This window comes from Betta splendens, chromosome 9 (assembly GCF_900634795.4).
Source record: "Betta splendens chromosome 9, fBetSpl5.4, whole genome shotgun sequence".
NCBI lineage: Eukaryota > Metazoa > Chordata > Actinopteri > Anabantiformes > Osphronemidae > Betta > Betta splendens.
In genome coordinates this window covers 1,638,193-1,664,090 of record NC_040889.2, presented here as the reverse complement: position 1 = coordinate 1,664,090, position 25,898 = coordinate 1,638,193, and the positions used below count along the sequence as shown (strand labels likewise).

General features: G+C 42.6%; 1 protein-coding gene across 7 annotated transcripts in view; it reads right to left on the bottom strand.

The window, feature by feature from the left end:
* Positions 1-712: 712 nt before the first annotated feature.
* Positions 713-25,898, bottom strand: part of LOC114861407 (DENN domain-containing protein 5B-like) — a 53,712-nt gene continuing 28,526 nt past the window's right edge. For 2 of the 7 annotated variants that reach the window (XM_055511419.1, XM_055511420.1), the window contains 21 exons: positions 23,381-24,074; positions 14,465-14,652; positions 12,203-12,790; positions 11,826-12,057; positions 10,197-10,344; positions 10,005-10,095; positions 9,612-9,746; positions 8,912-9,043; positions 8,652-8,804; positions 8,394-8,475; positions 8,236-8,317; positions 7,935-8,063; positions 7,267-7,388; positions 6,753-6,898; positions 5,673-5,714; positions 5,069-5,187; positions 4,665-4,852; positions 4,281-4,363; positions 4,051-4,177; positions 3,549-3,723; positions 713-3,439 (listed from right to left, as the gene is read on the bottom strand). In XM_055511419.1, the coding sequence (XP_055367394.1) occupies positions 3,256-3,439; positions 3,549-3,723; positions 4,051-4,177; positions 4,281-4,363; positions 4,665-4,852; positions 5,069-5,187; positions 5,673-5,714; positions 6,753-6,898; positions 7,267-7,388; positions 7,935-8,063; positions 8,236-8,317; positions 8,394-8,475; positions 8,652-8,804; positions 8,912-9,043; positions 9,612-9,746; positions 10,005-10,095; positions 10,197-10,344; positions 11,826-12,057; positions 12,203-12,790; positions 14,465-14,652; positions 23,381-24,074 (3,840 nt within the window). In that variant the 3' untranslated portion in view covers positions 713-3,255. The remainder of the gene's footprint in view (positions 3,440-3,548; positions 3,724-4,050; positions 4,178-4,280; positions 4,364-4,664; positions 4,853-5,068; positions 5,188-5,672; positions 5,715-6,752; positions 6,899-7,266; positions 7,389-7,934; positions 8,064-8,235; positions 8,318-8,393; positions 8,476-8,651; positions 8,805-8,911; positions 9,044-9,611; positions 9,747-10,004; positions 10,096-10,196; positions 10,345-11,825; positions 12,058-12,202; positions 12,791-14,464; positions 14,653-23,380; positions 24,075-25,898) is intronic. The other 5 variants (XM_055511421.1, XM_055511422.1, XM_029160561.3 and 2 more) reach the window with 3 other exon arrangements.

The following is a 25,898-nucleotide window of genomic DNA, read 5'->3' as shown; positions in this document are numbered from 1 at the left end:
AAGTAATAATCAATTAGTGAGTGAACTTGTTGAGTAAAATCAGAGCTGGTCAGTAGCTAGAACACTTGTGAACTTCTGCGCTTTTTGTTTTACAGTGCATTTTATTGTATAATATATCTATGTTAATACATTTTTACTTGATTCATGTTTTAAACAAAAATAATTACTAGTTACTTTTACATCTTCTTAATGAAAATATATTGATGAGCATACGTATGAAAATTTGATGCAAAGATACTATATAATATGATGAGTTCTGTTACTGAATAGGGAAGATGGAATCTGTGCAAAGATGGAGCTTACTTTATTCAATTTTTTTCCAAAGTATTCAGAATAACCTTAACCTTTGCTCATCAAGGTCCTACCAGTTCATCAATCAATGCAAAAAGCTGTTTGACGTAAATGGAAAAAAATTATAATTATGAACATGACAACTGCATTACTTATTGCCTACATTCTGTTAGCATGCACAGTTCATACACCGCAACTAGCCTAATTTAGCACACATACTCAAACCTCCTTGGTTGGATGGAGGATTTGAGTTTGGGAACCACTCAGTGTTCTAATAATTTTTCACCACATGAGGCCACACAGTCTCTGAAGGAAGCGTTGGCTCATTAGTATATATTACCGTATTTATCCGAGTTTGTATTTAGCATACAAACCTTGGTAATGTCCTAGTAGACATCTGGCTGTTTCTGATAAAAATGAATCCTTAAGCAGCAGAAATTTATTTCAATTTAGTTGCATTTCATACACTAGAGGGATAATGGTGTATTCATGAGATGCAAGTTGTGGACACATGTACAGTAGTCACACAGACAGATATGTATAGCTATCACACTGGGCATTTTTAATGAAATATTTATAATAAATATCAGAACTGATAAGTCTGCACAATACAGATGTCAAACTGTCCGCCGGCTTTGTTGTCATTAGCATAACACACAGCTTCCACCATCAAAACTGTAAGTTGCATTTCCTGCTTCACCAGATCCTCTCTGGAGTTATTGCCACTTACTACGCTTTAAGTCCACATAACAAGCACATTCAGTAAGTAGAGCATGTGTGCTAGTTTAGGGACAACTCTGGATCCTATGCACTGTACAGTTTGTACAGTAACAAATCCAGTAGAGGATGGAGGAATCTGTGCAGTCCTGCAGGTGAATCAGAGTAAACACAGATGGAATAAAAGGGGTAGAAACAAAAAGCAGAGATACATTCAACAAGAGGAAACAGTGGTTTACAGACACAGATATTTCCAGTTATTCCACAGAATTTATCATACTTAAAATACCAGTGCTGTGTTCAACTATGAACTTAAATATTAAATAAAAGAAATCAACACATTTAAATTGACCATGACAACAATGTGTCATTCATGCTTGTTAATAGAAACACAAGGTGGGGTTGCAAAGGTGACAACTTTTTGATTTCTCTCAAGACTTCTTCACTCTAAAACCCATTAGAAAAAAACACATTAAATACATTACATATAATACAAGTGTGAAAATGCATTAATGAGAATATTTACAGAACAAACAACCGCTGTGTCATGCAGCATGGATTTAAGGGAGTAAAATAAAGAAGATCCAAAAACCAAAATTATTAGCTTTTACCCACCTGTCATGTTTGTGTGCTTTACTGTATGTTCAAGTGAAACCACACACTGATCTATGCTTTACACTGTACCTGATTGAATCCTTCCTAGACAAGCAGTGCAGAAGCTCTGCTTTTGTTACACTTTCTCTGTAGGTGTGGACAGTGTTTTTATAGGATTATTTGACCTTCACTGCAAACACAACTTTCAATGTCATCACTGACCTGTTTTTATGTTAAATTTAAACAGATAACAGATAGTAAATTACGGCTTGAAGAGCTGGTGAATCTTCAGTAACAGGCTACATGACAATTAGGTAAAAGACTCCAATATAGTTAATAAGTCCCCAACAATTGTGCCGAACGCTCATTTTCTGCCTGGTATCACCTCCTGTCGGCACGTTTGCTACTGCGAACACTAACTAGATTATGGGAGGTACTAGGTACTAGGCATAGGCATTTTCACACAGAAATCGCCACGAAAGTGGCGCTAGGCTAACAAGTAAAACAAAGGCAAACGTCTGCTGTTGTTACTAAATCTTTGATCTCTCTTTTGCAACTTCCTCTTCCTCTAGATTAATTTATCTTGCAAGAAGCCACAGTTTAATACTTCAAACTGAGTCAAGCGTTGATCCTCAAGGACCAATGCTGGGTTTATTTTTTTTAACTTCCACTGTTGTTTTACCTGGATCAGGGGTGAAGATAGCATCTCATGATGGTTTACTCAATCATCAGGAAAGACAAAACAAATTAGTATTATCCAGCTAATTAGCAGATGGTTAGTGCGAGCAAAAGGCAGTGGGCCTTGAAGACAGATTAAATGCATTGATTCAAGTTGTCCTCTAGTTACTTACAGTATGAAGTAGTATATTAAAACCTTTTGGGCCCCACCATTTGGGGTGTGGTCTAAACGGGTGCTGTGCATCCACCCATCCATCCATCTTCTAGCGCTGAACCTTGTGTGGGGTCACCGGGGGTGTTGGAGCCTATCCCAGCAGGCTTAGGGCAAGAGGCAGGGTACACCCCAAACAGGTCGCTAGCCTATTGCAGTGGGTGTGGTTCAGTCCTATTACATTCTATTGTGTAGTCTATTGTGTGTCTTTTGAAGAACCAAACCCCCAATTTGTTTCAGAATAGTATTTTAGAATTGTTATGCCTAACACACAAAAAAGAAAGCAACTGTTCCAGGAAACAACCAAGCCACTTTTCTTGAAATCATCTTGTGTGGTCCCTTGCTATTTACTTTCAGTAGAACCTATTGGCTTGCACATGCTGTGAGATTTTCAAATTGCACTAAACTTAAAAAAAAATTCTGTCAGTAATGTGATGTCTAAAAAAGTCTGCATGATATATATTGGAATGGGATTTGTTTTTGATGTAAGTGTAACCATGACAAGTCTTTTAGAGCCTCAGGTAAGGCCAAAATACTGCATCCAGGCTTACAGGTGATCCAAAGCTCTGACTTGTTCCATCTCAAACTGTGGATACTTTTTTGCTTTGGTCACCAAATGTCTCTTTAGGTGTAACGTCTCCCCTCCTTCCTTGGTAATTTTTTAAGATTCCAGAGTTTGTTAGTCATTTCCAGTGCATGTGAAATCAGCAGTGGTACTGAAAGAGCGATTGGAGTACATTATGAGGCTGCCTGTTGGACTGTGCCTAAAGGTTAATGCCTTTTACCAGCGAGGACTCTAATGTGATGGAGAATTCATGAAGCGTCTCCAGGATTCCGATAAGGGTGTTGACAGATGTGCAGTCTCTTAGTAGAGCAGCATCCTCGTACATCCGCAGACTCACCGGACACTCCACCAGCAGGGGGATCCACTTGGGCAGCAGACGGTCTCTATAAAAGAGTCAGAGACACAACAGAATCAAACAAGGATTTGACCAAATTTCCTGCCAAGCCAGCCATTGTCAAAGGCAGGCAGTGATATTATGGTCCTGACACTGACCTGGCTCCAAGACAAACCAGCAGCTGAAACTTGCCATCCTTGCCAATGTTCCTGGAGGTGGAGTTGATTGCATTGACATAATGACAGAGTGACTGACAGGTCACCCCTATATGGGCTGCAGTCTCTTGAATATCTCCCATCTGGTCAGCTGACTCTATGTAGACAATGGTCTTCTCTGTATAGGGAGAAGAAACAATATGTCCCTTTGATTGTTTTTAAGTCTATGTGTTGCTTTTTAGGGCTTGAACAGTGAGCACTAGACTGACCACAGACCAGCTAAACGAGTTGTTTGCTGAAAATTACCCTAAATAAACCTTACCTTAAATGAACATGCCGAGATGTGACTTATGTGTTGTTTAAATTGTCGTTCATAATGTGGTGCAAATTCAGGTAAAATAGAATTAAATGAATGTTAAGGTAAGTTTCTTTAGCACTTCCTACCTATACCAGTTAATCTATAGCCATTTTACAGCAGCAGAGGGCACTGCGGTGCCACACTCACCTACAAAGTCCCACACGAACACACACTTTTGGAAGAGCCGGGCAGACTTGAAGCCGTGGTAGAAAAACTGTTCGAGGGCAGCCACCAAGCCACTCTCTCCACACAACAGAGTCGTCAGGCTGCCCCTCTGGACACACACATAACACACATAATGTAAAACTAACACTACACAACAGACTGTTCCGTGATTGTGAGAGAGGAGCAGTGATTACGATAGACCACTCACTAACCTCTTTCTCTGGCTTGAGGAAGTGTTTCACGATGTTGTTGACTGCCTCCCCAATGGCCTCTTGGATTTGAGCTGAAGTTGGCTCTATAATCAGGAAAACAGCCATCATCAGTGCACAGGTATTATATTACGCAGTTTCTGCAGCTACCACTGAAACTGCTTATGTTTTGGTGAACATTAGGGACCAGGGGGACCTAAGAATCTAAAATGAACATATATATAATATTTTAGACTGAACGAATGAAATTTCAAAATCAACAATTTTCTAAAACAAATTTTTTTTAATATGTTATGTTTCAATACATGCAAATTTTGCTTATAGCTAAAACCCCTAATGTTATTCCTCTGATCTGAACATAGCTCGACCATCCCGACAGATACTGACTGGTTCCTTTTCCAGACAACGATGTGATGCTGATGCGTCTGTTCTGGGTTGGTGAGCGTTGAAAAGGGGGTGTCCAGCAGCCTTTTCCAGAATTCTCCTCCAGTGTGGCCACCACCAGCTCGCCAAAGAGGACCCTCTCCAGGCTACCGTCATCTACGCCCTTACCTAGCCAGCGACCACATGGGAACCTAAAGGGGACAGGAGAAAATGTAGTTACTTAGTTTCCCATATTTCATCAAGTTTAGTCTACTAAGTGCATTAGCATTCTAATCTGAACTCATGTTTTAGTTCAGAGAGATTTTAGTGAAGACAATAAGTTTAGTTTTTCAGACCAAGAAATCCATGTTTAAAATCTATTTGAATGGGAGGAGAAATAAAATAGCAGCGAAAGCAGAAACCCTCACCTGTACATGTGCCCTGTGATCTCGTTGCGCACCACAACACAGTCCACAAGCCATTTAGTCAGGAGACCTGCGTTGTCATGGCCCAGTTGCACTGTGGTAAGTTTCCCAAGGTTCTGACACTAAACATAGGCATACATGGTAGAACCAGCATCTAGTTAGAGGAAAGTAATTAATATTGGGCAAACTGTACTTCCACTATACCACAAAATCATACTGGTCTTCAACACAATTACTACTACAGTTCTCCCATTAACACGAGTACCAGCGTTTACACTGACAGACAGTCCTTAAGAGTTTTTTCTTATTTTTAATACCTTTCCAACAAATTTTAACATTGTTGTCAAGGTACCTGTCCCAGCATACATGATGCCAATGTTTCTGCTACTGTTTAATAGTATTTAGAGCCAAATCTGTGACTGAATTAAAAGCGATGTTCTGATCTGTTAATTTCATCTAACAGATGATAGACAAAATATGATCCTGTCTAAAGAAAATTAGTTTAGTTTTCTACTGTAGGATTACAGTGGGTACTAGAAAGACATAACAGCCTCAACAAACAAGAGGCCGTGGATATCTTGGGAATACGGCAGGGGCATCATCTAACCTTGAATAATGCAGAGATTTGCGTGTGGGGCCTGAAAGCAGACTGAGTGAGATGGAAACACTTTGTTACACACATAATAAATGGACAGGCAATAAAAATGCAGTAATCACAGAACTAAATCAACAGCATCATTCTTCATGTAACTGACAGTGAACCAGCAAAAACATGGAGCTACACGGGCAAGCAGTGTGAGAGGATGGGTGATGCAACATTTGTCGTACTGGGGTTTATTAATAGTTCTAAACTGTGACAAATTTATTTAGAGGTTACTGATTTAAATACTTACTCAATCATCATCTCAACATTCTGCTATAAAAAATTAAGTCTTAAGGCACGTTGAATTAAACCTGGTCCATGCCTGTTTTTTTTTTTACCTGAAATGTGTACATAAAGAACACAGAAATAGCACAAAGTCCTTGAGCACCCCTCAAATAACTCTATTTTTGCTAGGAAGACAAAATGTGACTTCTTATCTGCTCATACAGTTTCAGGGTCAGTCACAACCCAACATGGTGAAAAGTATAAAACTCTCCCTGCTGATTACCTTGATAAGGTGTTGTCAGCTAGCTGCTGATTGACTGAACATACCTGGCTGTGGTAATCAGTATTAGCTGGGACAGGGAGAGTTGGAAAACCAGCAGGAATGTGGCTCTCGAGGACCAGGGTTGGCCACCCCTGGTCTAATGCAATGACTCTATATCTTAAGGATTTGCCTGAACCAGGCTGATGGACTATAAACTAACGGGTTAAAAGAGCAGCTAGCAGCCTGTGCTTATAATTTAGTACAAGGATTACCTGTGAATACTCATGTTTCTGTGACTGATCAGACAATGTGAGGGACATTTAATAAAGTCAAACTATACAGATGGTGTCCAAGAAGAAAACAACTGCAAACAAAGCAGACTAAGCTACAGCAATAGAAGTCTGATGGCAAGTGGCTGTAGATCTCTTTAAAACGGCCTGATGTTAGCAGTGAGTACTGTAGAAGAGGGACGTGTCAAATGATGGTTAAGTGCCTGCATACCACATTCCTTTGTCAAAGTGCTTAGACAGGAAAAGGCCAAAGGCAGCGCTACTTACATCGAAGGTCATCTCCAGGACATTCTTGGGGATCTGCATGATGCCTGAGTCTCCCAGCTCTCCTGAGACACACACCCAGGGGTTAGAGGTGGTCATGGCATTGGTCAGCTTCTTGATGGGAATAATGACGACCCTGTATGGGATCACTGCAGGAAGAAACAAGATATTAGCAAGAGAAGGGAGAGAGAGAGAAAAAAACCTAAAACCAAGTTTGACTAACTGGGTCAATTTAATCAAGAAATCACAGATTGTAAGTGAAACAAACAGCCACAAGAGAGGAAAAGAATCAGATCAGAGTAAATCATCACCTGTGGGTGCATTTAGCACACACACGCTTTTGTCCATGTCTCCATGTACAATGCGTGCTCATTTATCTGAATAAGTAGCTTAGCTGGTCTCTTTGCTCTCATTGAGCTGAATTATACATTGCGTTATAAGTCTGTGTAAGAAGGTAACGTGAAAAAGTTGGGTGAGCCGAGGCTGGAGGGTGATGCATGTCAGTGACAGAACTCACTGATTGTGGTGAAGACACTGGTGAAGCAGAAGTAGTCAACAGCGTTAAGGGAGAGCAGGTGGAACAGGAACTGCTCCTTCTCTTCTTCACATCGTAGGAAAGCGTAACGTTTGTACAGCTTTCTGTGAGTAAACACATGGAGGATATGTCCTAGTCAAATACAGGAAATCATCAAGTGACATCACCAAACACATTATCCACTCATCAACATCAGCGAGTTAAAGTCAGAGTTAGTCTCTGCAGTGTAAAAATTGTGTAAAAAGTTCACTAGTTTCCCTATGTTTATGTATGAAATGTATTTAAAACGGCCCTTAAAACCAGAGACATTCATCTGATTTTTATTATAAATATTTTATTGAAAATTACATTTAAAATTCCTCTGCTTAAAATTGTCCATGACTTGTTTGAGTTAAACTGATTTAAAACCTGTTCTCTGTTCCTGTATCGTCATCAGCTTAAATCAAGATTTCTTCATTTAATAGCGTTTATACTGTAGAACAGGCCAAACGCTTTAATTTCAAACATCACACATTTTATACAATACTGTTTAAAAGAGCTGCTGAAGCTATCAAGTGATTTTACACTGGTGGACAATTGAAAATTGTGGGGTCAAGCTCATAGGTCAATCTGCATGTGTGCGAGGTTGGGTTTATCACTGGCGTGCTGACTTGGTTAAGGCTTGTTGGGACAGCAGCTGTTTGAGGTGCTGAGAGAGCAGCTTCTTTTCCAGGGACAGACGGATCCAGGCTCTCGCTCGGCCCACATCCGTCTTGATCTCTGACATACTCTGGATGTGCCTGACGAGACAGACGATAGAGAAACAGGTGATGGAAGGTCATAAAAACCCACCTGCATCTATCACGTTGTGTGAGTGATGAATTATGGTAATTTACTTCCTTTCATAAACGTTCGTTCGATTTTTTCATTTAGTGATTTTATACATATTGTCCTAGTTTTAGCAGCACATACCTCATGTCCTGTATGAGAGACACATGGAGAGATGGCAACGATATGGAACAATCTGACTTTCTCCTCTCAGGAACATAAGACACTAAAAAGAGAAATATTTAATGTGTGTTGTTAAAAGACCAAGACAAACTGTGTATTCAATTACAGACGTGAGTTACCTGGTGGCTCAGCCTGGTGCTGCTCCACATTTTCCTCTCGAGCCTGGTAGTGCAACAGGTGGGACCACAGAGCCGACTTCCCCTGGAAAGGATAACAGAAAATACACAATACAATACATACAACAGCACATACATTCACTGAAAGTGAAAATAAAGCTTAAACAAGCTTTATTTTCACTTTTACCAGGCAGTTTACAATAAATACCAGACAAAACATAAAGTGATTCATAAAAGTGTTTTAAGTGTATGTGAACTCACCTGTTTAACCTGCAGCCCATGGCTCCAGATCCTCTCAAGCAGGTCACACAGACTGGCAATTAGAGTGTTCTCCTCCAGCCCGGTGATGTTGGCCTCGCCATGTCCCAGCTCCACTGCCTCTTGGCCCATCTTCTCCACAAGCATACGCTTAGTCTAAACACACAAAAATCATAGTGACAATTAACTGGAATGAATGACATGAAAAGATGAAAGCATAGATCAGTGGATAATAATGTGTACTTTTGAACATATAGCATCACCTTCATGCGACACTCCTTGAGCAGTCCTTCCACAAACTTCCAGTTGGTCTGGGCTATTACAGCAGGAGACAAATCAGACAGTTTGGGCTGGCGCAGGTTCTTCCCCAGGCTGCGGGCTTCCTGCATGTACTTCTGAACAGCAAACACAACCAGTTAGGGGAGAACACGCACACAGGCTTAAATGAAAGAGTTGATGAAGCTATCAAGTTCTGTTGCTTGTAGAAGACATCTTTTGCGTTAACAGCGTCTCGGTAACACACAACCAATCTTACAATTAATCTTACTTTGCTCTTGATAAACAGAAGGATGATTAGGGATAAAATTCCCTTAGTGACTGGATTCCCTTTCCATACCATTAAACCTTAAAAGAGGAGGCCTATTTGAAGGAAAGGGTGCGATAACAGAAGATGAGTGAAAACCAGCAAAGTTCTACATGATGCTTTCAAACCCAGAAACTATCAACTAACAATTGTGTTATTGTGCTGTACTCTGCACACACAACACTAAAAGCTTTTACTTAAAAGACGCTCCAAGTCTGGAAGCTTCTTCAGCAGGTCGGTGACCTCTGCAGTCTGGGACAACAATGTTAAAAGTATTAGTAGAGCTGTCGTGAATCCCAGCTGAGAGTATGGATAGTGTATATAAAAGGTGAGGGGTTTTGGTGAGGGGAGTCCACAACACGGGGAGTTCCGCCACGTACCAGGCAGGATGCAGAGGCAGACTTTTTAGGCGGTTTGACAGGTGGAGGGGACGCATTGTCCCACTCCCAAAATGCCATGGAGTTCTGCAGGACCAGACAGCCCTCTACATGCTGAGGAAGAGGAGCGGTACAACACTACCTCACGACCGACCAACCCACCAACCAACCAACGGTCAAGGGCACACGGGCAGAAAAAAGCAGACAGAAACAAAACAGAGGAATGGAAAAAACAGCATGCATATAAAAAACACGAAAAACAAATTTATATTTTAATGTAAATTTAACAAAAAATATGACATGAAAAATAAAGAGAAAATAAAATTGAAGTAGTAAGGGGACAAGGCATTCAGAAGCTAGGTTGTGCCTAGAGATGTTGATGAACAGATGTTTTACCTCTTTCAGGTCGTTATCAAGGGTCAGATACTCTGTTTGCTGATGATGGCGATCTTTCCTTCTCTGAGCTGTTGCTGTCCTGTGAGACCACCTACAGATCAAGAACTGTAATAAGTTCACTAAATATTTTCAGCCTCTCCTGGTTGAGTACCACTTGATGCATGATCTGGAGATTTATCAGGCAGGTTTTACTTGTTGGTTGGCCCAGTGTTGAGCACATCGGCCTGCAGTTTGGGGAAGAAGCCTTGCAAGTATTTGCCCTGACCAATCTTCATGTCAAGCAGGTGTGGATGAATGGCCGTGTGATCGATCTTCATCAGACGCTGCTCTATGGTCTGAGCTGAAGGAGAGACAATGTGTTTAGTGCTAGTGCAAAAACTATTGTGTAGGTGTGTGTGTGTGTGTGTGTGTGTGTGTGTGTGTGTGTGTGTATGTTCACACTCTTTTCTAACCTAATGAAGCATAATATGCTGCAACAGCTGCTCATTTGTTAGACAGAAAGCCTGGCTGGACGTTCTTATTCTAACTGAAGGGAAACTAAATTATCATTTATTTTTTTTGCAAAAAGCCTCTGAAACAGGCTAAAAGCCTTTTAGCCTTGGGCTCACAGGCTACAGCTAGTGCTTTAAATGATAATTTCTCTACATAGAAAATATGGAGGAATTTGAGTGTCCCTTTAATCTTAAATACTACCCAAGATTGTTTAGGTCAACCCCCATTGAAAATCGGTGACGTTTTCCTTTAAGCAGCTTCTGTCACCCACAAATGAATTCACAGTCGACATTTGAAGCTTTACGTTGCTCGGCCTATTAGAGTGAAACAGTGTGGGTCACAGAGGAATGACAGGGTTCAAACACACCAATTAATGAGGTGATTAGGCAGACCTCTAATCTTTCCTACCAAAAGAAGGTAATACTCAAAGCTGCTAAACTGATAGTTGATGAAAGAACTGTAGAACTTGTAGAACTCCTTATATCTGTCTAATATGTGAATCTGAAAATATACACAAAGTTTTGGTTGGAATTTATAAAACTCCAAAATATTACACAAGGGTATATAATGTTCATTAGGGCCGATTTAAATTTGTGTGTGCACTTGGCAGATATCTGCCGGCTAATATTGTGGAATTATAGCTAGTATTTTAATTTTTGGGAAAATATATTTTTTATATTTTGTTGGCTTGAATGTATGTTTCCAAATAAAGGTTGGTGGCTACTGTAGCTTTAAGCCCTTTTCTTAATGTACAACATGACCTTCAGATCAAAAAAAAAATGTCATGACAGTATCAAAAAGCAAATAAATCTTGCAGACTATCAAACATATTTGCCATGACTTGCTTTAATTAAAAAAAAATCTTCTTTTCTGATTTCTCAAACCAGGAACAAACAGGTCAGGACTAAGGTCAGGACTAACAGGTCAGGACTAAGTTCTGGATGTGACCTCCTACCTCCTACCACTCACTGCACAATCAGCACCAGTTTAATGGCTAACAAGCATAAACCCAAACTGCACTAGTTGTACACAATTGTACAGTGTCCATGTCCATGTGTGTGTGTGTGCTTTGTTGTTAATGCCAAAAAAGCTGATTCCAGACAATATATAGCACACAAGTAGAAAGGAAGAAGAAATGAAGGAGGCATAGGACTGGATGCAAAGCGGCTTTTGTTAGTATGGCAGAGCGCATGCTTGTCTTTCCTTGGCTAACGATTGATGAGACATGATACCTTACAGTTTTTTTCTCCCTGTGGATGTGCCATTTTCCATTCCACTAAGGTCGAACCACATTAGAATATTTGTGACATATCCCATAACTGAGCTTACCAGACTCCTTAAGAATGGAACATCTCTGGTAGTTCGAGGATCGGAGGCTGGGAGCACGAACATTGTAAAGGCGGGTCTTGTCAATGCGAGTATCAAAGACATGTAGAAGCAGCTCTTTTTCCTCCCACTGCGACATGATCTTGTTATCAATGAAGGTAGCAAACATTTGTGTCTCAATGAAGTGTGACAGGAAGGGCAAGTAGGGCTCCGGCTGATCGGAAAGAAACGAGGCCTGAAACAGGGACAATCACAAGCAGGAGGTCAGCAATTGTCGACATTGTGTAGATTGAGTAAATTCATTTTAAAATTTGTTATCACATTACATAACCTGAGGCAAAAAACAGACAAATCAACAATTAGGAGCTCCTTCTCTGCACCTTGTCAAAGTTGTGCATCTGCTCCCTGTTGGTGAGCCACGACTCTAGGTCTGGAGCGCTTTGGATGACAAAAGCTTCATAGTCAGCAAACATAGTGGTGAAGCGACTGGCAAACACCTCTCTTAGCTGGACATTTAGCTTAGCATTTCTTAGCTCTTCATCTTTAGCTGCTGCCGCGGTTTGACCTCCTTGGCCCTCAGTACCTTGAGGATTCACTCTAGCCCTCAGGGCATCTATGTGAGCCACTGTCACCCTGGTGCGTTTGGTCAGTGCCTGTAGTCTCTCTAGGGTGGCATTTCCCTGCAGCAACCCCAGCACGGTGAGCTCCTCCCCTGCTAAGTTGCCGTTACGGCCATCGTCCTCTAGCTGTTGGAGGGCAGCAGTCTTGCGTTCGCTGTTCGGTGTGGAGGACGTGGTGTTAGGACTGCTTAGGGTTGGTTGTGGTAGGGCCCCTGCTTTCGCAGAAAAGTCAAAGCTTAGCAGAACCTCGCTGAGCTCCTGAATGAACTCTGTCTTGTTGGGGAACTGGGGAAAGTCCTCGGGAAGCTCGATGTAATGGTTGTCAATGTCCACAAAACACAGGTTAGCCTGTGACAGGAAAGATATTATTATACCAGCAGAAATGAGGACCAGACAGTTGTTTTTTATGAAATGAATTAGTTGACAGAACAAACAAAAATGATGATTTCATGAAGGATATTTTTAGGACGCATATTGAGGACAGAAGCAGTTGAGGATTGGAGATATTGTGTATGTGTATGAAAAATGTAGGTCAGCGTTTGATAATACTACATTGTTGGAGATCAACCTACATCTGATATAATGGAATTAGCTCAACTGCATATGGGATTAAAACAAAACCTCTGATCTGCATCTATGCAGGTCTAATCCCAAAAATTTGTGCAATTGGGAAATAATTCAGCAATGAAATGAAAAGTTCTAATTCAAAACAGAAAAGTGAGGAGGCGGAAAACCGTCAATATCACTGTAACAATCAAAGCTAAACTTGAATGACAAACAAACATAGATGATAGAGATAGGACCTTATGAGTTTGGTAGCATCCGCATAATTACCCTGTTATTTATTTGTAGTGGATATATATAAAAGATAAATTTTGACCACAGACATTCTTCATGTGTTTCTGTTTGTAGGTTTAGTAGTTCTTTTTCCACTATATTTTCAGTCTACAGTGGTGTAAAAAGCCATCCAAATATATATGGACCTAATTATGTAAAATTCATGTTCTTGTAAGTGAGTGAGCAGTTTAGCCCCAACTGAAAGGGGAAATGTGAGGTTATATGTTGATGTGTTGTTGGAGTAACTCAAGCAATTATACAAAAGTTATTAATAATTATGTGTATGGAAAGTATGCGTAAGTATGAAGTATGTGTAGTATGTGTAGGAAAAAAGTATGAAAAATGTAATAACAATGTCAAAATATATAGGTTTAAAGATATTGGCCTAGATTGAAGTTTAGGGCTTCAAAGGTACAAACAACTGGAGCATTAGCGCACCAATCAGATTTCACGGTTTCCTCTCTCTCATCAGCTATTCTTTTTGCTGCAAGCGGTTTTTTCATCATCAACTCAATTCTAGGTCACAGGCACTTCAAAGGATTTTTCACAAACACAGGAAAATTCTTCAATCTTGCCAGGCAGGGTGAAGACCCCCAGTGAGAAAGGAGGGGAGCAGAAGCAGACTGGCCTGTGGGTGCTCTGCGGCAGCATTCTGAGCTGGCTCAGATAATTAGCATTAACAGGTGTCGGGATTCATAGGGATGTGAGCAAAGACGGAGGCCAACGAGCCTGCATGTTTCACTTTCATAAGGTCTTATCTCTCATTAACATGCAAATATGTACAGTCAGATGCAGTGCAGGGCTAAATACGATCTAATTGGTTGACCAGTTTATTCCTTGCTATTTGAGGAGCAGTGGGGTTAAAGTGGCAATAGAAGAGAAAAAATGAAAAGGATGCCTTCATTTAAATTTATAGGTAAAAAATTGTGTGTTGCATGATTTTAATTACTGTAGGTGCGCAGCTACACAATTCAAATGGAACTTGTTCACTAAGAAAAAGGGTTTAAATATGTTTTTAACCAAATAAAGAATTTTTATTATTTGTTGTTGGGGACTCTACATTTCACATTTAAAGTTTTACAATTGAACAAAAAAAGAAACACACAATAAGAAATAGTATTTAAAAGTAAATACACTTAATTATTTTCTAACAAGCATAACCTCATACATGGGATGGATAAATACCTCTTGAGGAAGCTCTAGTTTAGAGCGATCAGTACCCTCCTTTGACTGTAGGCCCATTAGGTAGGGAACAGGTGCATCCAGGAAGTGGAGGAGGGAGGCTGGCAGGATAGGTACGTACACATGCTGCCATTGGAATGGAAACAGCAGTGTGGTGAGACTCTCTGCCACTGTCATCAACCGCTGGTAGTCTGAGACAATGAGAAAGACTAACGATTAGTCCTAAATCATGTGGTATCCATGAATCTGAATTATGAAAGGAAACACTTCCTTTCCTTTGGGTCAAAAATTAAGTCAATATTTATTTATAATCAATCTGTGTCATGGAACCGGTAAAGTTTTGTTACTGCCCAATGGTGGTACTGTACAGTACATGCAGGGGCAACAGTAAAGGTGTAGTTACGACCCGGAACAGGAAGTGGCAGAACAGGAAGTGTTTCAGCTGCACATGTTAACAAGAAGTTGTCAGCATGACAATCTTAGCAATCCTTCCTTCAAAACCCATGAAACGGCTTCATTCATAAGTTACAACGTTTTTTGCATGTGTATTAATATGCTTGTAAGACAATTTATGTAACTGGAGAACTACAGTATGTGGAAAATGTACGCAGTGTTGTTCTGATGTTTCCTGCAATGTGACAGTTGCACTTTTGGTTGTTGTTTGGATAGTGCATATGCAGTTGTTGTGTACACTGTTTACATACATTTATTTCAATGTATTTTGTGTTGTTTACAGTTTTACAAAAAAGAAAAGAAATATCTTCAGCAATAAACCTGCCAAACACAACACTCTCTCTGTTCTTTGGAGGATAGTATGCTGAGGGTATGTTGTTAAGCTAGCTGTACAGCTAAAAACGCACCTTTAGCAAGGACAGCATAGTCTGAATATATGTAAACACATGCCCTTGAAAGAATAATCACATAACCCTTTTCTTGGTTAAGAAAAAAACATACTGTAAAGTGTCCAATCAAGTGATTTGTTTATAAACATAAATACAGAAGGTTTACAACCATGTGCAAACCACTGGACTAAGAATCGTTGAACTGATAAAGCCTGTAAGTAAGTAAGTAAAGGCCTGGCAAAATATCTCCAGGTAGAAAATTCAGAATGTGGTAGCTTTTTCAGTTCCAGGAAAAGTTGACTAGAGACCAATTTATCCTTCTGAGCTGGGCCACCCCCTTACGTATTGGCTGTGCTCAGAAACAACTTTTTTTTTGAGGGGATGTCGCAGTTACTCCACAGACCTGCAAGAGGCGATGGAGCCCCGAGTTTGATTATTGATCTAGACAAATTAATCTTGGATCATTAAATTGTTGCTACATTGGCCTATTATTTTCATCCTTTCTCACCTTTCCCTCCAGTCTAGCTTACAAGCTGAGCTTCTATCTTTCTTTCTTTCCCTTATCGTGTCTTCCTCCAAGGTAGATACAATTTTTATTGACAGCAGTTGAAGAAACAGGGGGAGAAATTTAGAAAATTAAATAAATAATTTTAAACCAGGCGCTTCAAAAAGAAACAAGGCCACGAGTGGCTCCTTTGTCTATGGGTCTGCATTACACTCACTTTCATTGATTTTTATTCACTTGAGGAAGCTTAGAGAAATGGAGCAAGTCAGGACAGGAACGGCGTCTGTACCTGTAGCTCTGTTTGGTGCCATAACTGGACTCCAAGATGATTTATGTATCTTTCTCTTTTTGTGCATCATGTTTTGTGGGAACTTGTTTTCACTTGTTCTATTTACTGTTTCATCTACAGCCTAACCAGTTTGGAGCACACAGGTGATATAATTTTTTATATATTCTTATGCTACATATATATATAATATTTCTATTAGATGGATTAAGTAGTCCAGTCTGGCCAAGTCTCTAATTTGAGCAGGCATCTTATAAATATCTAGTTTGTTTCTCGGCCTCCAGTGAATAATCTCCGAGGCCAGTCTTCTCCACCCGCTTCGGATGTTATCAGCCATAACGTATGGGCAGATCAGAACTTGTCAGCGCATTCATAGGTACCTGCTCTGCCTCCTCGCGAACAGCTAACAGCTAGCTAAGTTGCTATGTTAAGCAGCTTTAGAGGTTATTGTGGTTAGGGATAGGGCTGTAAAACGGGTGGGGGGTTCAGGTTACAGTTAGCTAACACAATACCTCTAGCTACTTGCTAAGTTATGCTCGCTAATAAATTAAAATCCAAAACTTCGATCCTCCAGTCTGAACAACAACCGCTCAACAGCGCGCCTACTGACTGAGCCGTGATCAACCTTAGGGATCAATGACAGCGACCTACTGCACCTATTCACCGCTGCCAGCAGGTAGATGGGCACCTACCGGCCTATACGTATGGGCTGATAACCACTGATAACGACCATTGAATGGCGTGATAACGTCCGAAGCCACTCTCTTGTCGCTGTCTTCAAGTTAGTAAGTTTGTAACAGTTCTCAAACCCTGGTTCTCAAGCCACTGTTTGTTTTGGAACACTCCTTGCCCTACACACTGCTGATTACAATTAAAGTAAAAACTGGAAGATTCAATCAGACAGCTACAGTGTTAGGAAATAAAATAAAATATTCATATTCGAGTTTGTGCCTAAACACACAGCCTTGGTAATTACAGTGTAGGACAGTTGGGAAAAAAGGAAAGCAACATAAGTCAGTGACTTCAATCTTGACTGCCTCTCGTCCCATGATTTCTGCAAAAAGTGCTTGATTTTTATCATGCGAGGTGGCAGCACCAACCGACTATGCAGAAAATTGGTTTATCGATGTCAAATGGAAATAGGTTCGGGTATTTTGATAAGAGAATCAGTCACAAACGCAGATGTTTGTTTCCGAAATTGAGTCACTACATTATTAAAGCATTTTTCAGTTTCAGTTCTGTAGCAACGGCCGTTAAAATATGATGCTACCGATTACTTTGCATCAGTTTCAGTTATTTCAACACCTGCTTCCTGGCACAACCATGACATTTGTCATCCAAACCAAACAGGGAGAAACCAGGCCAGTCAAGACAGAGAAGCGCTGTGGCTATAATAAAATGTTAGGGAATGAGTCTTACTATACAAGTGACTCAAATTTAGTCCTCTCTTTTGAGTGGAATATTAAAATATATGCCTTGATGCCTGTGATGGGTGCGTAGGCAGGTCATCATGCAAAAAAAAGCATCAGATATTGCAGAATGTGGAGCTGCAGAAAGCCCCAGCTGAGAAAGGGCTCAGGGATGCTGCACGCTTCTGAAAAACAGGAAGGGAACTGTTGAGTCATATTGAAACTGTAACTGTGCATCAGCAACTGATAGACAGCTCACTTACAAGGGAAGAAGCCAACAGACAGATGTAAACAGCTGAATGAGCTGGTTGCAGCATAACAGAGGAATCCATTTATTCCAAGACAAAGGTCTTAGAATAAATGGACTATAAGAACTATGTTGTCAAATACTGCCCAACCGAGCTAGGTCAGTCACACTGACAAACAACTAAATGCGATCAAATTTTCTTTAGTTAAAGAAAGATGTGCCTAAAGATGGTGGTATTTTTGAAGTTAGAAGTTTAAAATTAGTTAGTTACACACCCCAAGACCCCCATAGCCCAGCGCAATACACAAATGAGAAGAACTGAGGACTATCTCTGAATGGCTAAATACATCTCAGATTTCCTTGAAGATAGTCCACATGAACTCAAATGTGCCCCACCTGTAACCACTTCTAATTCTGAACTGAAAACTCTTTTCTGTTTTGCTGTTTCTGTTGCACTCTGAGTAACCTTAAGTATTCAGGAACTACATTACAATATAAATTTGTTTCAGTATTCTTAATATTGCTTTTAATGCCATTTTATTTTCATCATAGTATTATACTTGATTTATGTATTTCTTTCTTCTTTTCCTTTAGTTTTGAATGCTGTAAACTGTCTCTCTAAATAAAGCTGCCATGTCTTTCCTAAAGTGGTAGAGAAATAAAACATGTGTTGTGACTCGGCTTCCACGCCACCAGGGGCAGCCTGGTTTCACCCTTTTGGCTTTGTGTCCTTGTTTCCTGTCTTGTGTTTCCTGTATTAGTTTGATTGGGTTCACCTGTCTTGTCTTGTATTTAAGGTCTCAGTTTGTGCACAGTCTTTGTTGGTGCATTACTCATTACTTGTTACTTATTACTCGTTACTCGTCACATTATGTATTACTTGTTACAGTGCCATCGTGCTCTGTCCAGGTTTGTGTTTTTGTTTGCTGATTATGTTAGATACTGTTGTTTACATGTTTTGTGTTTTAGGATAGTAATTTAGTTTCCTGCTCTGCAGCGATCTTTAGTTTACCTGTGAGTTTTGTGTTAGTTTGCATGTTTTGTTTTCTGGCTTACCCTGCATACGCAGCGTCCTTAGTTCGTGTTGTCCTCTGTCTGCATGTTTAATATATTAAATCACTATTTGCCAGTCCTGTCTATGGGTCGTGCATTTGGGTCCTACCTCCAGTTTGTAGGTCATTGTAGTCTGTCTCCCCGCTCTAGGAGCGTGGTTTAGAATACCTCTCAGTTCAGTTCGACCCTCGTTTTAACCGTTCAGTCTAGTTTGACCCTCGCCAGTAACAGAATGCACCAACCACTTTGGACCCAGTCGACCCGCTTAGTGTAGCTCAGTGTGTTTTATTGTAGTTAAGTGTCTGTCTGCGATCGTCTTGTGCTTGTGACTGTTTGTTTTGTTTGTCGGAGCAACGATGGCACTATTCCATGAACTGTTGGACAGGATTGGTACGGGTGTAAATGCGTTGGTCAGACTGGTAGCGCTGAATAAGCTGGAGGATCTAATTAAAATCGTTCCTGAATTCCTCCTTGTTCCAGAGGTACCGGAGGCTGTAACCAGGTTTCCTGTTTTAAGGGAGAAGCTTGCCTTTGAGCTCGCGGCGTGTAGTCCGCAGCGTTTGGAGCTCGCTTCTGGTAAGGCAGTAAACTCCCAGAGCGCTGCAGTTGCCCCTGATCACCGCATAAAGGTTGAGGAACCGCAGTTTGTGCCGGATGGTGACAGTAGGGAAGCAGCTCAGCTCACCACAACGGGTCTTGAGTGCAGTTCAGCTGATGGGGGCAGGTTAAGTTTGGTACCCATTCCGGGGGTCTGCGTTGCAGAACCGGTTCCCGTTCCTGTGGTCTGCATCGCTGAACCGGTACATGTTCCTGTGCTCCGCTTTGCGGAGCCAGTGCCTAGTGATTACCCTGTTTTGCCTGAACTGAGTTTGGACAGTGACATGAGGGCGATTTCCCCTATGGTTTGGGTTCGTTTGAGTGAGCTGGTCATGGAGGTTACTGACAGTCAAAACATGCAGACCAAGCGAAGGGCTTGTCTAGAAGCTATGGACCTAATCTTGGAGACTCCTGGGCTCGTTTCAATCCCGGGTATGGGGTGTTTGTTTGTGGAGTTGGATTCTGTTTGCTGGCCTGCCGAGACGCCCACTTCTGAGACTTTGTTTGCAGTGGAGGACTCGCTGCCTGGCGCAGCTACGCCTTCTAGGCCTGCGGCTCTCCACTCTTCTGGTTCGTCGTTGGGAGCGGCGGCTCTTCAGCCTCCCAGCCCAATCGATCTGCTTGGTACGGCTTCACTCCTGGGTCCGGTTCCGGCTCCACGTCTGGTTGCGTCTCTGGCTCCGGTTCCGGCTCCACGTCTGGTTTCGTCTCTGGCTCTGGTTCCGGCTCCACGTCTGGTTTCGTCTCTGGTTCCGGCTCCGCGTCTGGTTTCGTCTCTGGTTCCGGCTCCACGTCTGGTTTCGTCTCTGGCTCCGGTTCCGGCTCTACGTTTGCCCTCCAAGAAGGGCGCTTCTCTGAGGGTGGGGCTGCTTCTTGTTTCCCCGAGGGCAGCACCACGTAAGGTTCCTGTCGCCAAGCCACGTTTGACCCTTGAGGTCAAAGGACGCCGCTGGTTCCTGTTCGTCACGGTGGTCCATGGAAGACGCCGCTGGTTCCTGTTCGTTGCGGTGGTCCAAGGAGGACGCCTCTGGTTCCCGTTCGTCGTCGCGGTGGTCCAAGGAGGACGCCGCTGATTCCCGTTCGTCGTCGCGGTGGTCCAAGGAGGACGCCGCTGGTTCCCGTTCGTCGTCGCGGTGGTCCAAGGAGGACGCCGCTGGTTCCCGTTCGCCGTCGCGGTGGTCCACGGAGGACGCCGTTGGTTCCCGTTCGTCGTCGCGGTGGTCCAAGGAGGATGCCGCTGGTCCCTGTTCGTCGTCGCGGTGGTCCACGAGTGGCCTTGGGCCTCATGGGGGCTAGGCCACCAGACTGGTCGCCTTGCCGCCATAACCTCCCGCTGCTATGCTGGCCCTGCCTCTACCGTCGGCGCCCTCCCAGAGAGCTGGGCTCATGTTTGGAGGCACCAGGAGTGCCAGTGGACTTCCAGCGGCTGCTGAGTCGGACCCTGCCTCGTTGGCACCCACCATGAAACTGGGAAGGACCTATTATTCATGGACAACCTTAATTGGTTTTGGACTTGATCAAAACTTATGTTTGATCATCATCAGGATCGTACAAGTGTTTGTGATGTTATGGGTTATTTTTGTTTGGAGTGTTTACTGTCTGGTTGTCATGTTGGGTTCTCGTTTCTGTCTGTGTTTTTGTTTTTTCGTTTGGCCCTCCTCCTCGCCTCCCTCCGCCCGCCCGGCTCGTCTAGTTCGTGCACGTTCGCCGTCTGGGAGCCGGCTTTGAGGGGGGGGCTCTGTTGTGACTCGGCTTCCACGCCACCAGGGGCAGCCTGGTTTCACCCTTTTGGCTTTGTGTCCTTGTTTCCTGTCTTGTGTTTCCTGTATTAGTTTGATTGGGTTCACCTGTCTTGTCTTGTATTTAAGGTCTCAGTTTGTGCACAGTCTTTGTTGGTGCATTACTCATTACTTGTTACTTATTACTCGTTACTCGTCACATTATGTGTTACTTGTTACAGTGCCATCATGCTCTGTCCAGGTTTGTGTTTTTGTTTGCTGATTATGTTAGATACTGTTGTTTACATGTTTTGTGTTTTAGGATAGTAATTTAGTTTCCTGCTCTGCAGCGATCTTTAGTTTACCTGTGAGTTTTGTGTTAGTTTGCATGTTTTGTTTTCTGGCTTACCCTGCATACGCAGCATCCTTAGTTCGTGTTGTCCTCTGTCTGCATGTTTAATATATTAAATCATTATTTGCCAGTCCTGTCTATGGGTCGTGCATTTGGGTCCTACCTCCAGTTTGTAGGTCATTGTAGTCTGTCTCCCCGCTCTAGGAGCATGGTTTAGAATACCTCTCAGTTCAGTTCGACCCTCGTTTTAACCGTTCAGTCTAGTTTGACCCTCGCCAGTAACAACATGGGTCTTACAAACAAAATATTTGGACATCTTACAATCACAATCTCATCTGTGTTACGTTTAATTTCTTCTGTGCATCCTTTATTCTTCGCTGCTTTGTAACAGGTTGGCTATTGTGTGTAGTTGCCAGTGCATGATTGAGAGAGAGAGAAAAGTGAGGTGAAATACGTAGCAGTGAATGCTCTACCCATGCCACATTATCTGAGGAGACACATTGTTCATCACTTTCTTCTCCTGTTCACAAGACTCAACAACTGTGTAATAGGGGGAGGTAGGATCCCCTCTCTGATTTTATACAATTGTCTGTTGACCAATCATACAGTAAGAAGGATGGGAAAATATTATAGCACCCTTTCAATAACATCGATAGAATGTTCTTGTCATTGTTTAAGTCTTTCTTTCTTTTCAACAAATTCCAAATAACTTTGAAAGTTAAACATAACACAGTCAGAACAGTAGAGATTTTAAACCACTCTACCACATTATGTGTTAATATGTGCCCCCTTCACTACTTCTGAGCACACTAACGAATAAATCCACGGCAGAAAAATGAAATGCAAAATGCTGCAAAACTATGCGTAACATTTGTTGGGAATTTAGGCATGACATTTGATCTAAGCGTTTGGGTACCAAGTGCATTCTGGAGAATGTGTTTTCTGCAGCACAATAAAAGTACTGGTGTAGTTGAATAACTAATTGTAGTGTAAACAACACATAGAAGAGTGGAACATAGAACAGATCTGCTGCAACGTCTGGAAAAAAACTCCAACAGTAAAGCAAGCCAGAGAAGAGGAAAACATGGCAAGCAGATGGTTTTCCACCTCTGCGATAGAACAATCGATTACCTTGGACAGCATTAGTTAAAAATTAAGTCGATTGTCTTCATCAGTCTCATCATGCAACAACCTCAAATCACACAGTCTGAAGCTACTATGCAAAACTTTATTGTAAAACACTCTGCTAGAAACATCTCAACAACTGATTAGGTTGAGATTAGGTCAACAAAGTGGTGAGTCTTACAACATTTGTGATGTGTAAAGCCAAAGTGACTGTGTTTACACCACAGAAACGGGACCTCTTCCATGTCTATTTTCTGTTACTGTGGATTTGTGTATGCGCTAGCCTTTTTTTATTTATATGACTCACCCTGCATAAGTTAACAAAAGGGCTGCTAAAGCAGAAAAGTTTTTCAGAGTGCGCTGTCGACTGGAGGAGGCAAAGTGAAACCGAGAAAGAGTAGGACAGCAGTATAAGATGAAAAGCAATATTTGTTTTGTAAGGGCATGGGGGCATCACACTCTTCCTGCCATTCTGAATAATGGATAAAGGAAAACCTACAGTACTAGATTGCTGTGCATCAGAACTTAGTCAGTTCATAACGCCTTAGAGAGTATGAACATTTTAAAGCAATTTTTCAAAATCACTTTTTTCCCTATCATTTTTCATTCAAACTGTGAACAACTGAAATTTATTGGAACACAAAGACACAGAAGTCTCATGGCAAACAAGCACATAGAAGATGACAGATGCCTCTACATTTGAATAACACATTGCTGTCTTCTGTTGTAGTAGTCTTGACAGTCAAGTCTGAGATGCCAAAAAGTGTAGTAGTGTGTAGACTTACCCTGTGAGTACAGGAGGATCTGCATTTCCAGGAGGGTGCAGGTAAACACCTGGACCAGGTTCTCCACTCCCAGTAGAGTGAAGGCCTCAGCTAGAGGGAAGTCAGCCAGTGGAAGCTCCCCCAGACTAGGCCTCTGACACACAATGGGCTCGTAGACACAATGAAACTTAAGCGAGCGCCCTGGGGCAGGCAGTGGCACCTCGTACAGTATATTGTAAACATAGCTCTCTAAGGGCAGTGGGGGGGCTGTGACTGCTGTAACAGCCCTGTGTATCTGAGATAGGAAACGCCGGCAGGCATACATAAAGGGCATTGGCGTGATCAGACACAAGGCCTTGGACACATAGAGGGTGTCCCGTGATGAGTCATAGCTGCCGACTGAACGAGGTGGCGACAAAGAGGACGAGGATGTGGGAGAGTCGGCCTCATCTAAGCTGCTAGCCAGAGAGTCCATGCTGGAGGAGGAGGAGGAGGAAGACGAGGAAGGGGGGTTGGCCGAGGCATGCTCTAAGCTGTGCATCTGGTATAGAGTTTGCATAGCAGAGCAGATCTGTGGGTTGGTCACCTCCTCGTAGAAGGTGTGGACAAAACCATAAGTTCTAGAGCCATCCTCCTTGGTGATGATAAATGAGTGAAACTGAGGATGGCGTTGGTCTACCTGGGTCTTGAACGACAGGCCTTTGGGCATACACAGCTGCAGGGAGAGGGGAGGGAACAGAAGTGAGTCAAAGACAAATTTCTCAACTCTAAACACTCCTTACCAATATCCATATTTTATTATCATGGATCAGATGTCTTTAACCAGACATTGCTTGTCTTTTCTGTGCTCTCCTTTATACGCAGATTGTTTTAAATAAGAACGAATAGGATGAAGATGCTGGTGACCTGACTCATCATGTCCCACTTATCAGAATGGACAGATCATCATTACCACAACTGTGGAGCTGAGGAAAGGTAATTAAATCAAACAGAGCCTTGCTGACCTGAAGGAACAATAACAATGTGACACAATAGATATGATGCCCTTGTATGATCAAGTAAACAACTGGAGTGAAAGTAGCCATTTTTTCTCCTGCCTAAATCGCTTGAAAGTGTAAGCTTTGGGTCGTCCTATTATGTGATGTGCTTCAAAGAAGCATGTACGCTTCAATGCTGTTTAGTTCCATTTATTGTACATAATCCACTTCTTCCCTCCTCCGTGAACTGCCGCCTTATTGTAGTGGAGGAGTTTGTGTTCCTGAATGACGCCGGGAGCTACGTTGTCGGGGATAAATGCCCTGGTAGGGTCTCCCAAGGCAAACAGGTCCTGGGTGACGGGTCAGACTAAGAGCAGTTCACAAACCCAATCCCTGGATAAACAATCTGGCTATTGGGACATGGAATGTTATGTCACTGGGAGGGAAGGAACCTTGCACAGGAGGTTGTGCGGTACCAGCTAGAAATAGTCGGGATCAACTCCACACATAGCCTGGGCTCTGGAACCCAATTCCTTGAGAGGGGCTGGACTCTCTTCTACTCTGGAGTTGCCCACGGTGAGAGGCGGCGGGGTGGTGTGGGCTTGCTCATAGCTCCCTAGCTTAGCCGCCATGTGTAGGAGTTTTCGAGAGGAGAGGTTCGCTTCCCTGCGCCTTGAGGTGGGTGATGGGTCACTCACTGTCATTTGTGCTTACAGGCCAAATGGTAGTGTGGAGTACCCGGCCTTCTTGGGGTCTCTGGATGGAGTGTTGTAAAGTGCTCCAACTGGGGACCCCATCGTTCTTCTGGGAGATTTTAACAGCCACGTGGGCAACGACAATGATACCTACAGAGGCGTGATTGTGAGGAACAGCCTCCCTGATCTGAACCCGAGGGGTGTTATATTATTGGACTTCTGGGCTAGTCACAGTTTGGTCATAACAAACTATGTTTGAACATAAGGGTGTCCCACAGTGCACATGGCACCAGGATACCCTAGGCCGGAGGTCGATGATAGGCTTTGTAGTCATTTCACCTGATCTTCGGCCATATGTTTTGGACATTCCGAGTGAGGAGAGGAGCTGAGCTGTCAACTGATCACCACTTGGTGGTGAGTAGGATCCGCTGGCAGGGAAGGAGGCTGGAACGGCTTGGCAGGCCCAAATGTATCGTGAGGGTCTGTTAGGAACATCTGGCTGAACCCTCTGTCAGAGAGACTTTTATCTCACACCTCCGGGAGAGCTTCAACCAGATGCCGAGGGAGGTTGGAGACATAGAGTCTGAGTGGACCATGTCCTCCATCCCATTGTCAATGCAGACGTTCAGAGCTGCGAATGCAGGGTCTCTGGTGCTTGCATCAAAGAGATTCTGGCAAACTGTTCAACGCCTCTGGATGTTGTAGGGCTGTCTTGGGTGGACAAGGGAGACAGTCTCTCTGGACTGGAAAACCAGGGTGGTTGTCACTCTTCACAAAAAGGGGGACAGGAGAATGTGTTCCAGCTATAAGGGGATCACACTTCTCAGCCTCCCCGAGAAATTCCAAAATTGCCAAAAGCCGAACCCG